This window comes from Astatotilapia calliptera, chromosome 2 (genome assembly GCF_964374335.1).
Source record: "Astatotilapia calliptera chromosome 2, fAstCal68.1, whole genome shotgun sequence".
In the NCBI taxonomy this organism is placed as follows: Eukaryota; Metazoa; Chordata; class Actinopteri; order Cichliformes; family Cichlidae; genus Astatotilapia; species Astatotilapia calliptera.
Window position 1 is genome coordinate 24,760,480 of NC_137423.1, and position 16,365 is coordinate 24,776,844.

At 44.1% G+C, this 16,365-nt stretch overlaps 1 protein-coding gene across 5 annotated transcripts in view; it reads left to right on the top strand.

Moving 5' to 3' along the window:
* Window positions 1-16,365, top strand: part of ebf1a (EBF transcription factor 1a) — a 54,170-nt gene that overhangs the window by 25,248 nt on the left and 12,557 nt on the right. For all 5 annotated transcript variants that reach the window (XM_026189140.2, XM_026189131.2, XM_026189112.2 and 2 more), the window contains exons 7-10: window positions 4,446-4,527; window positions 6,418-6,559; window positions 8,930-9,060; window positions 11,029-11,155. In XM_026189140.2, coding sequence (XP_026044925.1) covers window positions 4,446-4,527; window positions 6,418-6,559; window positions 8,930-9,060; window positions 11,029-11,155 — 482 coding nt within the window. The remainder of the gene's footprint in view (window positions 1-4,445; window positions 4,528-6,417; window positions 6,560-8,929; window positions 9,061-11,028; window positions 11,156-16,365) is intronic.

A 16,365-nucleotide genomic window follows, 5' to 3' on the forward strand; every position in this document is an offset into this window, starting at 1 on the left:
TGGGGTCAGCCTGCATGGCTCCTGGTGCAAGGCCCCCCTCATAAATCTCCCTAAATTAGTGTGTGTATGTGTGCACGCGCGTGCGTGTGTGTGCCTCCATGCTTAAACATATACTGCAGGCAGGGAGACAGGTCACCACAAAAACAAGCCAGTCAGGCTCTCGGTTGAAGTGTCAGTGATGCATGGCGGAAAGAGTGCAAGAAAGAGTTGCAGAGGAAAGAAAGAAAATGAGAAATGAAACACGAGGGGAGGAAAAGAAAATATACAAAACAGGAGTTGAAGAAGATATTTGATTCCGTGAGAGCGCCGGACTTCGCTTTTAGTTTGGTCGCCTATTTATTGCTCCTTTAATATTTTTTTCTTGTTTTTTTGTGCTGTAACATTATATTTGCTTACAAATATTTACACTTAATTTGAATCTGCCTCTGACTTCATTAGGATTGATTTCCTGAGCAAATCTTAATGCTTAATTGCTGAAGTGCAGGAACTTCCATCCTTCTACCTGCCTAGATTAGTTCAACATGTCCCACGGTGGTAACAGGCATGGGGAAGTGCTGTTGTGTCACTTAGTTAACCCCGGAGACAAATGGCTCCCCTCCGGAGCACAGTGAATTACACACCTCATGAAGCATATTAGGAGCCAGACACAGGGGCTTTTCTTCTGGAGATGATCTGTACAGCAGAAATGGATGGAGGGAGAGGAGAGGGCTGAGTTATGGTATCACCCGCAGCCATTTTTACAGCGCATCAGCATCAGAACAAAACAGAGAGAGAGAGCGAGAGAGCAGCATGAGGAGGGGCGAGGGAGAAAGAAATGGCAGAGAGATGTCCAACAAAAGGTGGAAAAGATAAATAAACCAAAGCTGCGGAGGAAGATAAAAAACCCAGAGTTCCAAAGTTATCTGTGTTAGATTTGACAAGGAAAACAACTCTTTACCTCATTTGTGGCTAATGTGGCAAAATTATTAGAAAATATAACAGCATTGTCCCTCGGAGGCTTCATTGCTGTTAGCTAATCACTTAGACAATCTTTATCACCACAGTAATAATATTTAGATGCTACAGGGATTACTTAAAAGTTGTGTTATAATTGCTTTTCCTTGTTTTGTTTTTTATGGGCAGAGGGTGAGTTTGTGTTTAATTGCTCCAAAGTGACAAATAATGCCCCTTATGATATGATGAAAGTGTGAGATCATTAAATTACTACGCCGACTGGCTGCGTGTGTTTATTCGTTCAGGGGTTTTTTTTTTCTGCTTTTACAAATTTATGCCATGAGGCTTCAAGAGGCCAAGCAGTTATTTTCACAAATTCACTTCCACAGCCATTTCTAGATTTGGAGGGGGGGTAATTACGTGAAAGCAAAATGGTTTTATTTCATTTAATCCAGCCGGCGCAGCAATTTGCACTGGTAATATTTGTAGCTGTGGAGTCTGCACAGTAAAACAGCTGAAAACCACAAGAGTTTCAAATACAAACAAGGTAGAGGGAGGCTGTAATCGAAGCACGACCGTGCGCGGGAGACAAGGGTGCGTGTAAAGCAACTGAAAATTGATGTCTTCAGAGAAGATGCTGTTTTATTTTTACATTTACTATGTGTAAGACTTAAAAAACATCATATGCTGGCCTGAGGAATATAAATACAGAAGTAAGGAGGCAAAATCCCCAAACACACACACAAATAAGTTGTCAGGTTATCCAAGTGCTTTTCGGCGTTCAGCTTATTCGTTTCATTATTTTCTATAAATCTTATACAACTACATTCCCCTACGTCTCCCTATAGTAAAAAAAAGTAAAGAATTAAAGATACTGACTTTGGTAGGACTGACTCTGTAGGTCCTGAGCCTGATAAGATGTAATGTGACCATGATTATTTTGCTTGGTGTTCCCATTTTCTTGGACCAAACTACTCTCACACGCCGCCATGTGCATGGAGAGAGTGAGAAGCAACAATTGTTAAACATCAAATGGGTCCCCTATTGATCAAAAGCAAAGAAAACAGTATAATAGGGAGCTGAATCGAGCAAATGAGAGAATTACAGGCTATCTGTCCATATTTACCGGTCAGCTGTCAATCAGATTATCCATAAATCCGTATGGTAATCTCCTTGCTAATGCATATCCACCCCCCACTCCTACAGCACACACCCACACTCTGTTGATCCATGTAAATGTGTGCCAGTGGTGATTCCAGTCCCCTCGGCTCTCCCTGGGAGACGAGATGGAGCACAGAGGAACCAGCTCGCTGCAGTTTTGTAATGTTTCCACACGGCTGACTCGAGACACCTTAAGTCATGTAAATAATGAATCAGATGATGCGCGGTTGTGGGAGATCCGCATGCTGACATATAGAGCAGCATATGAGGCGTGCTGACTTTCTCTCGCTATGTTTCAGGAGCAACCCAACCCCCTCCTCCAAACTCTAATATTTAACCCTCTGATTTGGTCACCTCTGACTCGGCTGACCCTAACTTTTCTCCTTCCACTTATCCATCATCTATCTGTCATGAATAGCGGAGCAAGAGGAGGAGGAGGAGGGCAGTTGAAGAAAGCGTAGAATCGATGAATTAAACAGGAGGCGCAGCTAGGAAGGTGGAGTATGTTGGACAAGTGGAGGTAGGCCACAGCTGTCTGTGAGGCTGCTCCCTGACCTCGAGGAGACAAGAAAGTTGGGAGACCCTCAGTCTGTGGGGTCTAACAGCCACTGTAAAAAAAAAAGGGGGGGGGGGGGACTCCATCTCTCTGCTTCATGAATTATTGAGATATTGGCCTACAGCTTCTAAAATATACAGGAGGGTGGTCTGTCTCTCCTTTCAGATTTCACATACTGTCTACTCGTCTCTCTGTCTATGTTTCTATCAGTTTCTCCTCTCACTTTCTGCCTCCTCTGTTTTTTCCCCTCTTTTTCTCCCATCCCCTTCTCATTTCGATTTGGCCGCTCGAGCCAGCGAGACTGTAAATCAGAGCACAAACAAAGCCAAAGAATAAAACAGAGCATCAGAGAAAGACAGTTTGTTATTGAGAGCATATAAGAGTCTTTTTTTCTTCTTCTTCTTTTGCTTCAAGAGGAGCATCTACCACTAACCAGCTGTCACGCATTTAAAAGTTGTCAGGGATAAATTCACGAGTTCTTGTGTTACATCAGATGCTTATAATGCACACAGCAGTAGGCTGGCCCTTGGAATGAGACATAACTCCAGCCTGTCCATTTATCTTCTTTGCTCCTTTCTCTCTCTCTTTTTTTTTCGTATCCCTAGATGAAGCAATTGTCCAAGGCACGCTGCTACTTACAGTGTTTTTCTTGACATGTTTCTGTATGTGTGTCTGTGTGTGCCCGCAACGTGTGTGTGTGATGCGCTCACTCGTGCATGATTATATCTGAGGCGGTTGGCTCCAAACGCGCTGCCCAGTGCAGAATCCTAGCCATAACAAATGAACAGAGGGGAGAAAATAAGACATATGAAAGAAAAGCTGAGCAAAGGAGTGATTCTCTCACTGGCTGGTCGAGATCTGTATTGTAAGCAGTTTCAGCTGTCAGCACTTCTTTGAGCTACCTCAAAGGGAAGTGGGGGGGGGGGGGGGGGTGGGGGGGGGGGGGTCGGTGGTGGTGGTGGCGTGTGTTGTAGTTTCATTTTTCCCCTTTTGAGGGTTCCTGTTTATTTGTACACGGCGCTGTTTATTTTCGCGGCTCATTTGATTTTGGTGTTTTTTGTGTGTTTTCGTTGTTGTTGTTGTTTTTTAAGACAGACAGACAGCGCAGAAGGGAGAGTGACGAGACGTACAGTGGTGTAGGTTCAGTTAAAGAAGAAGTTGTCAGGCTTCGAGCCTTGAGGTGGGGCTAGGGAATAAATTGTCAGCCGTCCCCCTTCCTGCTTTTCAGCCCACCCCCACAACTCTCCCCTTTACTCCTTCGACCCTCCCTCTCTCCCCCATTCTCCTTCCCCTCCCTCCCTCCTTCATTAAGTATTGATGCGGGTAGCCATACTTGCCATCTCAGCCTATTAATAATGCATGGCAGGTGCTGTTGATGTGGTCTCTCACACTGAGATTGAGAGAGGCAGGAATGACAACACTATGCTGCAGAGTAGCTACAGCACAACCTCCGTCACACGGCTGTGCAGCTGTGGGGGGTGGGGGGGGGGGGGGGTCTGCGTCTGCCCTGGTGAGTTTATGGCAAGCTGTGACAGCAGCTCCAAGAGATGGATATACAAGGTAGCATCTTACTCAATATCCCGGAGCTGTTTTTACATAGAAAAGTGCCTTTGTCATAAACAACTGATGGATGATGGTGGGATAGTGTATGAGCCTTGTCTGCCACTGCTCTTTTATTTGTTTTATTTGTGTTGTGTGTTTTATTGAAGGGAGCTCGCACTGTTTCAGTGACTCACAGGTGCTGTTGCAACAGCTCATTCGGTTCTCTTGCTGTTTGTTTCTCTTGCACGTGCAGGTTCTTCCTCAAGTTCTTCCTGAAGTGTAACCAGAACTGCCTGAAGAATGCAGGGAACCCTCGAGACATGAGGCGTTTTCAGGTGATACATAACTGTCTGAATGCCTAGCTCAGTGTTTATAGTGGACAGGAGTAACACTTCTGTCTGTTTCTTCTTCTTCTTCTTTCTTTTAAGGCTACACACACAACCACAGCAGAATCTCCTTCCCTTCAAAGAATAACAGAAAGAATTCAAAAGATCTCTTTCTAGTAAAAATGTCCAGAAGCCACAGAGCATAAATGTTCGAAAGTTACAAAAGAATTAATAAACAAATGTCCTGAGGACTCAGAGAAAAGCATCACAACAAAAGAACGTTCAGTTCTAAACCCACATATGAAAACGCCACAAACAAAGCTGCAAAATGCCTCATGAAACGATAAGTAGATGTGAACCCGTTAGGAATGATAAACCCAGCTTTCTATTTGAAAGCTCTTCAAAGCATCTTTCTGCTCTTTGCTTTGACAACTCTACAGGTTTGGATGACTCCTACTGCTCTCACAGCTTTGTTTTTGGTGGCAGCCACTGGCTCCTTTAAGGGAAAAAGCTCTGAGAATCCACTGTGCACACACTTCCTGTTCCTTCTGGAAGAAAGGCTCGCCACTGGCAGCCATCTTGGCAACAAATTTGGTGGTTATTTTGAAGCCCCTCTCTAAGTGAATGAGGAAATAGCAATAACTTTAATTTCAAAGGGACATAAGTGTTGCATGTGTAGAATCACCAGTGAATCAGAATCGATTTTTAAAAGTTTTCCTAACAAGTTACACTTTAACTCTTCATGTTATAATAAAAATACAAAATACTTTGCACGTGCATTTGTGCATCTAAACTGGCTAATAGATGTCCAGATGTGAACAACCCCCATATATGCATTCAAGGAATTCTCCTATGAATTTCTATTACGGATCATTGGTGTCATGTGTCCAGTGCAGAGAGCTGCTGGCAAAGGTAGAGAGGTATTTAGCAGCTAAAGAGCACGCCATTTCTCTCAGAGGTTGGTGGAGACCAAACCATAGCTAAAAGGAGAGTGCTCCACATCTACAGGATGTGTAAGTAGGCAAATGTAGGCTATGGTTTGCTAATACATCACCAACACATACTGTGTGTTCCCAGCTATTTTCTTAAGTGACCAAAGTGGGTTTTTTTTTTTACTAAACAAGCACCACAGATATGGTAAAGCAAGCAAAATAATGTCAAATTAACCCCTCTGGGACAACAAATAATAGAAGTAAAACTTAAAAAGTGTAAAACATACTGTTCATAAAAAAAACAAGTCCTAAAAGCCATGAACGTGTGAGACTATACGAATAAATATTATAATGTAAATAGGAGTATTTGTTAAACGTAGGTTAAAGATTATGTAATGTGTGTAAGCGTGTGTGCGTGTGGGTGGGAGTGAATCTCAGGGTACACGTATGTATAGCGCAGGTGACTGGCAGGTCATGTGAAAGTAAGATATTGCTGTCATTCATTAGACAGGAAGGAGCAGTAGGGTCATATAAGTTTATACTTCTTCCTACTCACGTTCAAGCATAAAACTTGACTTACTTATATACAGATGATTAATATATTTGGGTTTTTTAATATTCATACATGTCAGTTGTGCTTTATTCTTTTACATGTTTAAAATAAATGTATATACTTTACAAAAATAGTGATTCATATGTTAAAACCCATTTATTCCTAGAAAATATATCAACCAGTCTTCATGAAGTGTTTGGTAAATTGTAGATATAACAAAAGAAGTATAAACATGTTTACTTCAGTGTGAAAGTAAGTTAATCCACATAGCATTTTGCAAGAACTCCTAATGCTTGTCCGGCGTAATCACGACAGCGTTCAATTACTGAAGATTTGTAAGCAGCCACAACAGGGTGCTGGTTGTTGTTTTTAACACCTTGTTTCTCACTTTCTTTTGGTTTTCCTTTTTCTCAGGTGGTTGTGTCGACTACGGTGAGCGTGGAGGGTCACGTTCTGGCCGTCTCCGACAACATGTTTGTGCACAATAACTCAAAACACGGGCGCCGAGCTCGGAGGCTGGACCCGTCAGAAGGAACGCCATCCTACCTGGAACACGGTATTTAAAGCGAGAACAAAACACCTCGGCTCTCTTCCCCATCTTTCTTTGTCTCCTTCACTTTATTTCTCTCTCTATGACTCCACTCCTCTCCCTCCCTCTCTCAACCCCTTCCCCCCTGTCTGGCTCCACACTCAACCCTTCCTCTGTCTCCCACTCCACTCCCCTCCAACCTCCTTTCTTTCTTATCTCTCTCCTGTTTCCTCCTGGATTCTCACTTTCCTCTCTTGTAGGGTTTCTAACTCGAGCTAAGAGAGGAGTGAGTGGTAGCTAGTGAGTCTCTTGTCTCTCCCTTGTGGCTTGCTCCCCTCAGGTCTCTGCCTCTGGGCCTTCTACTCTGCCTCGCATAAGCACTATGTGTCTTATGAGGTCTGTTCTGCTTAAAGCCAACACTGGCTTTATTTCCTCGGAGACCTGCTTTTATCCTCCAGCCCTCCATCACTCCCCATCCCTCAGGTTTTCAAACACACCCATACACATACTGAAAAGCCCCTTGCACACACATACATACACACCCCCGCATGCACAGTCAAACCCAAACCTTTAATACTTCATAATGACATGTGCACATGATTTAGGAGCCTGCACTGATTCCCAAGTCCCTAATCCAGTTATTTTCTCATTTCGATTTCCCAGACATTGAATAAGAGAAACATATTTTTTTTTCTTTGAGGAAAGTCAACCTCAGGGATGATAATGACAAAAAAATAAGCGGGGATTTACATGATGGCCTATAGTAGATTGCATTAAGATTGAATGTTATGGTTAAGTCTTTCTAATGACTATTCTCCAGAGGCAAGGTGGACCACTTGTCCCTGCGACTGGTCTCACAGATGATTAGAAAAGTTCACAAAGATGAGACATATTGGAGACGTCAGCGAGGCTTGGATCTTGCACATAAAGAAGAGTCCACACAGGACACCAACAGATGTTTCTCGTGTTATAGAGATTTGTTTGGGAATTTCTTCCCCTCTGATTTTCAGTTTTCCCAGTGATGGGAGTTAAAAAGGAGGAACAAGAGGAGTAAAAGGAACAGAACAGGTTACAGGGAGAAATGTAAATGTGATGAAAGAATGGGGGGAAAGTGCCCAACAGTGTAAAGAATAGAGAAATAATTTTTTTCATTAAAAAGAGGACAGTAGTTTCCCATTCCCCCCACCCCCCCACCCCCTTTCTGGTGTGGGTTCAGTTTGTGTGCAGGATGCGCAACTTTGGGGCCCATTTCAGGCGGTAATAGATGAGCAGTGCATAGAGTTGAACAGATGGCACCGAGGAACACCCCAAAGTATAATCCTATCACATGGATTCACGTTCCACCATCTGGTTAATCCACACACACACAGATACACACATAAACACACACATGCACATCGAGCGCACATAATATCAGCGGCTGTGAAAAGGAGGCATCTTAGGCCATGATTACGGCCACAGATTGCTGCTTGGTGAACGCTGATCTCTGCAGGCGTATCGGGGGGCTAAATATCATTCCAGCTTGTTGGGGAGGATCAACAGAACAGGGAGTCAGGCAAAGAGCAAAGGCTAGGCTGCAGGGAAAAAAGTCAGCCTAGTCTAAAGTGGATTATGCCGCTTTACAGAATTACAGCATGTCTGACAAGCTGCATATCTGTTAAGGAGAGGAGATTTAGCTCGTATAAACATGTATTTTCCCAATGCTGTTCTTTTCTTCAATCACACCCAGCAATCATAACACCAAGAGATAAGGTCAAAAAGCACACTGAATGGCAGTTATTGAAAATGCTGTTTATTGTTGTGGTCCCACGTACTTTGTCCCATAAGATGCGAAGAATATGCTTAGAAGGAAAACACTGGGAGCTTAGAAAAACCCATTACAAATGTACCGGGCAGAAGCTGGAAGGAGTCCATGTGGTCGTGCTCTGAGACACTGGCTACTACACAGATATATGAAACAGGCAGCTGAGCAAGAGCTAAGTGTTTGGCTAATGAAGGCAGTGTATTCAGAGGGCAGAGCTACTGTTGGCTCTGCTGTGTTCCCCGGTCGCATGGCCTTTGATCAGACACTGAGCACACCTGACATTTACACGCCCGCACGCTTTGCCACGTGTCATAAAACAAGTGCACCGCCGCTACCCTCACACGCGGGGCAGGGGTGATGTTTAATAACGGGGCGAATATAATCACTCTGATTAGTATTCCTCACTCGCCCCCCGACCCCTGGGAGAGAGGCGATAGGTGATATATGTGTATGTGTGTGCGCATGTGTGTTAAAGAGAGGGAGAGATGGAAAGTAGAGAGGACTGTGCATGCTGCCAATAGCAAAAGACCTTCTAGGCTTTCATTAGGATAGCAGTTAATCTGTTATATATATATTTTTTCTTTTTTTTCCAGCAACCCCCAGCATCAAAGCCATCAGCCCTAGTGAAGGCTGGACCACAGGGGGCGCAACAGTCATCATCATCGGGGACAACTTCTTTGACGGCCTACAGGTCATCTTTGGGACAATGCTGGTCTGGAGTGAGGTTAGTCACAATTTAGTCATATTTGTGTTGTTTTGTTTGTTTTATTTTTATTGGCTTGGTACACTTCTTATATAGCCAGTGTGGGCAAACAGTCTTTTAAATGCTTCATTTGGGAACCATTATTTTTACATTAGATTAAATACATAATTGTGATTTAAAAGTGCCAAAAAAAACTTGTAACACTGTAGCATCACACTTTTGATAATGTTGTAATTATTTTATGGACAAATAATATAATCAGATAAACCCTTGTTACCCACACTGCATGAAATCACTATTACTAAACAGAGAGCAACCATCTGCAAATAGCCTTATTTAAATTCCACCAAAACTACATCAAATGTTGAAAATGAGGCATGTTAAGTTGTTTCCAGCATATGGAAAAGCTGGGCAAATACATAAATAAAAATCACCTGGAGGAAAACATGGATCAGTGTGTGACGCTGTTGTCGGATAAAAACCAGAACCCTTAAAAAACGATTTTCCTTTATTTGAACAGAACAAAGCATATGTCGTTGTTGAGTCATGTTCAGCAGTGCTGATCATCTGAAGTCCTGCATCAAGCGAGAACAGGACAACATTTGGCTTTCACAACTACTCGGTTCCCAAACACTTGCATCGTGTTGTTAAAAGAAAAGGTGATGCAACACATTGGTAAACATGTCCCTATCCCAACTTTTCTAAAACGTGTTGCTGGTGTTAAAAAAATCTAAAATTTGAGATTTTTTTTCAACAAAGCAAAGTAAATCCTTTTAGTTCCAACAAATCATATCACATGTTTATGCAATTCCTACATTATTATAGGGTTTAAATGAATGGGAAAGCACAGCATTCTGTTTTTGTTTGCATTTCACACAAAGTACCAGCATTTTTGGAAATGCTTTTTAATTGAAATCGCAGTCATGATTAATAAATGATACTATAAGAAATAACTGTTTGCAGGGCTATAAATGCATATTAGAAATACTTAACAATCTCAATAGAAGCCTATTGTTGCATTTCTCTCTGTCAGCTCTCACTTCTGTCATATTGCTATTCACCTCTCTTCCTGTCTTTTAATACGTTGCTATCTTCCGTCTTGAAATATATTCACATCGTACAGTATGAATCCCTTTGTAAGGAGCATCTGCTACATGACTAAAATGTAAATGGAGTCTATGTGTGAAATTGAAGGTCAGTGAGCAGCGCAGCTAAACAGCTTTCTCTTTAGTAAAGGAATAATTCTATAAAAAGCTCCTATATTATCTCGCTGAGAGGTGAGTGGGGCCAAACAATGCTAGAATGAAAGCCTAGCTAAGTGAGCAATGAAAAGGACAGCTAGAACAACACACACACACAGATGCACACATACATGCGCACATACACAAAGCGCTGGCAGCAGCAGTGATAGCTTTTGAGCACTGCTAGTTTTGAGTGCTCGTTCACTACAGCGTGCAGGAAACAAGCACTCAGCGAGGTCTCATCTGTGTTTTGTCTTGTTACCGTTTTCCTTCAAAGACCCTTCAGCGTGAACACACGTGCGTGGCGAGCGGGCTCATCAGCTGCACTAAGTGAGCCTGTTTAAGACACAATTGTGCTTTAATGTGACTAACGGCAGCTTCAGCTGACAGACACGGAGACAGGGGCAGGCGCATTATACATTAACTCGCATTGTTCAATAGGCGTACGCAGAGGAAAAGTGTGTTTTATTCATAAACAGATAACTGCTTTTGAACCCCTCTTACAGAGTCCATGTCAGCACCGATAACCATCCCAAGCCTCACAGTGACATTGCCTTAGGCTACGAGGCCACCTGAGGGCTCGTAGCCAAGCGCATCATTTTCAGGCCGATTATACAAAGAAAAAAAGTCAAAGCTGCAGAGGAAAGGTCCGAGATGAGCCGAGAATACCCCCACCCCCACCGGTGCACATGTTTAGATATGAAGTATCATCACATTAATCTGCCTGGCCTTTCTACTTTTCCTGTAGCTCATCACCCCCCATGCCATCCGCGTCCAGACTCCACCCAGACACATCCCCGGGGTGGTGGAAGTCACACTCTCCTACAAATCCAAACAGTTCTGCAAAGGCACACCTGGACGCTTCATCTACACAGGTACCTTTACACTAACATTTACCAATCTGCTGGCTTTTCTCCCAGTTTCTCTCAATTCTACATACAACTCATGTAGAAGAAATTGACAGCTATAAGCACATCAAAATCTTCACACGCTGACTTTAAGTTTTATAAAAATCTCACTTTATTGTTATATATATATATATATATATATATATATATATATATATATATATATATATATATATATATATATATATATATATATATATATATCTGTATTCCTAAAGTTTTGTCTTTCAGTTTATAAGCTGTCATTTCTCTGGACGGTTTCTGGTGAAAAATGTGCATGCTAAGCAACTTAAAATTCAATAACAGAACTCAATAATTCAGTGGAAAAAGCCTGCTGATCAGAGGAGGAAAAGCATTTGCCCTCTTTTATGAAGCAGGTGAAGGTCAGGAGGAGGATTAACCTTTTGATTGGTGGGATTATTGAGAATTGACCCTGTCGAAGACGCGATTCAGAAAGGAAGAGGTCCGTGTGGAGTGTGTGATATTTATTTATTTATTTACTTTATTTTTTTGATGGTCAGCACAGGGGCATGAATAGCTCGAGTGTTACATCAGAGCACGCTGGTGCAGAGTGAAAAAGGCGCCGCGAGAAGAGCGGCACAGAGAGAGTGAATGTGAAGCTGTGATTAACCAATGCAAGGCCACAGGTCCTCTGGGAGACTGTGAATCACATAAATCTGTCTGTAATCTCAACCACTGATAGACTTAGGCCGTAAGCCCCGGCTGGAATTACCAACATTTGACAAAATCACAATTGAGAGAAAGCGCGCGTGCGTCACATTGCTAGCGTTTCCTGCATCTTGTGTGTTCCTATGCGTCACAGCTATGACTGTGTTTTGTGTTCTTGTGGGGAAGACTGCAATAGGATGCCTGTGTTTGTTTGCACGTAAGTGTGAACATAGTCCAAGTGCACACATGCACGCTGACAAGTAACTGCATTACTAAGACACAGGGCAGATGGGTGGGCAGCCTTTGCCATGCCAGAGCTGTCCAACAGCCCACACTCTGCCAAACCCATAGAGCTATGCGTGTGTGTGTTTGTATAAGTGTGTGTAGGTGTGCATATGTGTATACGCAGCCTTTTAATGTGCCAGACATGTGGCAACCGCATGCATAAACGCCCTATCGCTTCCTAGTCCTCCAATCTTTCACCTTGTCACATTCACTTATTCAAAACTCGGCTTCTTTGAACAAATTCATTCTTTCCCCGCTTTCTGTCCTTCCATGCTCGGCTTCCGTGGAGGCGCATAGAAGAATCTCAACAGGTGAGAGGTAGCAAGAGGTCATCCGCTGGGTGCCGAGCGCATGCGCCACGGTGCCGCGTGCCAAGAGCTGGCGGTGACAGAGTCAAGTGTGTCGAGGCACAGACCCCAGTTCTACTTTTCACACACTTCATTCCAGCCACCCCCGTGGGCAATTGTACGTCTCAAATATAGGTTTTTGTCATTTTACTTTCTCCCAGTGAGGAGGAAACCTGCTCACATTTAGCGGCGGGAAAAAAGAAAAAAAAAGAAGGGGAGGATGAGCAGGGCATTTGGAGCAGAAAAGCAATCGATGTGAGTGGAGAGAGAGAGAGGTGGATGAGAAAGAGGAGAGAGGAGAAAGATGGGAGCGAGGGATGGAGGATTACCATGGGCCATGTTGCCCTCCTGGGTCTGTTTGGCACCAGTTTGAGCCCAGTTGCCAGTGGGTACTAATCATGGAGGATTGGCAGCGCTGCGTGGCAGCTGGCAGCCGGCACATACACACACATCAACACATCCCCACACTCACAGACATGCATATACTCCTATATTACATGTGCATGCGCGATCACACACACATGCACGCTCTGAATTACATTGGGGACAGCTGGCATTGCTAATCAACTTCTGCTGAGGAGAGGAAAGCGAGCAGCTCACAGACCTAATTAAGTCAACACATACCCGATACTGCTGCTACTGCTGCTTTGCAAACATACCCGACACACACACACAAACCTACCCACATAGCCCTACCTATAGGTTTATCCCCTCCGCCCTTCTCTGCATCATTATCGATACTCTAGAACCAGCCACCACCAAAATGAAAAAAAAAGAAGAGACGAGAACTTTTGGTGCAGAGAAAATTCGAAGAGAAGCTATTACAGTAATGTGTCCTCTGCCGTCTCTGAGGACTCCTGTGCCATTAGACTTCAGAAAGCTCCAATTAGACTCATCAAAGGCAATTAAGCTATCCACTGATAAGAATAGAAGAATGTTTTTTTTAATTCCCTGCTCTTCCTCTGTCTTTTTATCCCCTTATCCCCCTTCTGTTCCTCTCTCTGCCCTCTGCCTTACCCACCTTTGGGGCTGAGAGCTTTCCCTAATCTCCCTCACTTTCCTCTGCTCTCTCTCCCTCTCTCTCATTATCAGGTCAACCCCCCCACCCCCCCTGTACAAATGCATCTCCATGTTTGGTTGTGTATCACCTTTTACTAGATTGCTGTCTTTGTAACATTCATCAAGGAAGCTCTCTCTTTTCTTTTTGCCATGCAACATAAAATGATAATACCCAACCAGTGCGGCCTATGTGTGTGTACCTGTACTCATGTGTGTGTGTTTGTGCGACACAAGGATGCCGGCCATAGATTGGGGGAGTTGATGAATCACCCTTGTCGTTCAAAAGGCAATCCCTCCCTCCTCAGTATGCAGCCTTGTCTGCTTAGTGCTTCCACTACAGCTTCTGCTGATATTAAAAGGCTCTGCTGGCTCACATTAAGGCTGGCACCGCGCACGGTGACACGCATCCGCGCACGCACAAACATTAGGGGTAGTTTTTCAGCGCTCAGTGCAGATTAGGTGTGTAGGAAACATCACTCAGTTGCGGCAAAGAGGCGCGGGAACAGTGAGGGGGGGAGAAAAGACAAAAGTCAAGAGCAGAATTTAAACCAGCTGCTGCTGACATCTCTCTCCGTCTCTGCACGCCTGCCTGTGTGTTCCAAATTAGTTTTAGGACTGTCAGTTGTCTCTCATTTTATACAGTGCAGACACTGTATTGTAAAAGTGTGACACAGGTAAGTGCTGCAAACAAGAGTCTGCAGTTTAAAGTTAGTGCTAGCTCTAATTAAACTGTCCCGAACTGTGGTGAAATCTGCTGGTGATGCACACTGAGAAGCACTGCTTTAATTACAAATCACCAGAGTGCTTTAAATTCCTAAGTATATGTGATCCTGGTTGTGTTGATATCATAATTTTGGAGACGCGTGCATGATAATCAGCGGGAAAATCTCCCGCACATGTTGCTGCATAAACAAACTTAACATTAACATAGACAGACGTAGTCTACATTCATATACACACGTGGATCGCCGCACGCATGAGCACGTTCGCACATCACACAGATGCACGAATGTGGCACGAAGTCATCTGGCAATAAAAGTGGGGTGCAGCCACGAGCTGGTCAATTACTTGTCTTGCTCCTGTTTGTGAATGCTGTCTTTTATTGAGCCTGGGCGGGATGCCTGCTGTTGATTAAAACGGCTGGTCTACAGCTGGAGACAAGGCCAGCTGAGATAGCTGCATACATTCCCGTTTACGGCACGCAGTCTTAACTGCGAGGAAATTCACACCTCTATTTGAGATTGAGATTAATTTTCTGCACCATGTGGCTTGTCTTGCCTCTTTAGCATGCTCCGTTCTTATTACGGGAGCATCTGCTCCATGATGATGATGTAAATGAATTTCGAATGTAGATTATTTTGTTCCCCGCCGAAATGAGCGGCGCTCACCGGAGGAAATGATTTCTCGTGTTTTCTTATATCTTAATTCAAGCGCACACTTTTCATCTGGATTTTTCAGAATTTGCATTCTCCCAGCGAGAAGCCATGCTGTCAGGTATTGTTAACTGTCGACATGCACTTCTTTTTTTTTTTTGCAACAGATAATTAGAGCTTAGGTTGTAGTAGTATCCACACCTCCATTGATTTGTAGAATCTCTCTGCACACACACACACCCAAACACACACACACATTCTTTCCCTCCTTCCAGCCCTCTCTCAGGCTCAGCCTCTCCTCTCCTTTAGGAGCAAAAAGCTCTACTCATCTGTTTTCTGTGTATGAATTTCCAGCCATGCATTAGTCTCCCTGACATGTTCAAGCGTTGCTTTATTTAGCTTGTCGGATTCTGCAAATAAACGCAATCTCAGGGTTTATGGAAAAATGGATAAAAATTAGATTGTAAGGTATTGATCTGGATTGTGAGTAGTTGGTGGGGGTGCTGTGCGTGTATGTGTGAGAGAGGTGGTGTTGGAGGTGGGGGGACGGGGAGCTCTCATGTGTGTGTGTGTGTGTGTGTGTGTGTGTGTGTGTGTGTGAAGAGGGTGGGGCGTGGTGGGGGTGAGCAGAAATGAAGCCGTAATTCAGGGCTATTGAACCCCCTGCCACTGGCGGCATCGATCGCCAGGCAGCGGTTATGAGATCACACCTGAGCACTGGAGACTGCAGAGGGGAGGGAAGGACGGGGGGGAGCTGTGCGGGCAGGGGTGGGGGGAGACGAGGGAAGGGGGAGACGAAGGAGTAAGGAGCGAGGAGGAGAGAGAGAGAAACAGAAGGTTGTGATATGATCAGCTCCTTACCCGCTGTCTGAGGGCCTGTTAAGGTGTTAACATCAAGCCTCAGAGCCAATTACCTAACCCTGCAAGTACACTACCCACTCACCTCCTCACACTCACAGTGTTGTGACACAGAAGGAGAAGAAGACAGGGCAACTGGACGCTGGCTGTTGTTCTCCCCTCCTCCTGCTCTGTGTTTCCAGGACAACTCCACTCTTCTGACCTCTCAATTATCCCTGATCCCCCCCCCCTCCCCACTCGACCTTCTACTCTTTGCACCCCAAACATCCATCCGAAACCCCCACCCACCCACCCCTTCGTACACACTCCCCCTGCGGCTCTGTGGGTTATTATAGTGAAATATGAAGCGATGTGGATTCTAGGCTTCATGAAATTTCCATGAGCATTGATCTGATCTGATGTGGGTGATTGCTAGGTGAATCCCTCCAGTCCAGAGCTGTTGCTCATCTATTCATTTATTTATGGCAGTTATGTTTTACTGGCTTTGATTTGCTCTTCTGGAGAGCGACAGCTAAGGATTATAAATATACCTGAATAGGAGAGTGTGCTTGGAATCCTGGAGGGCAGCAGCGCACCACTCCTCTTT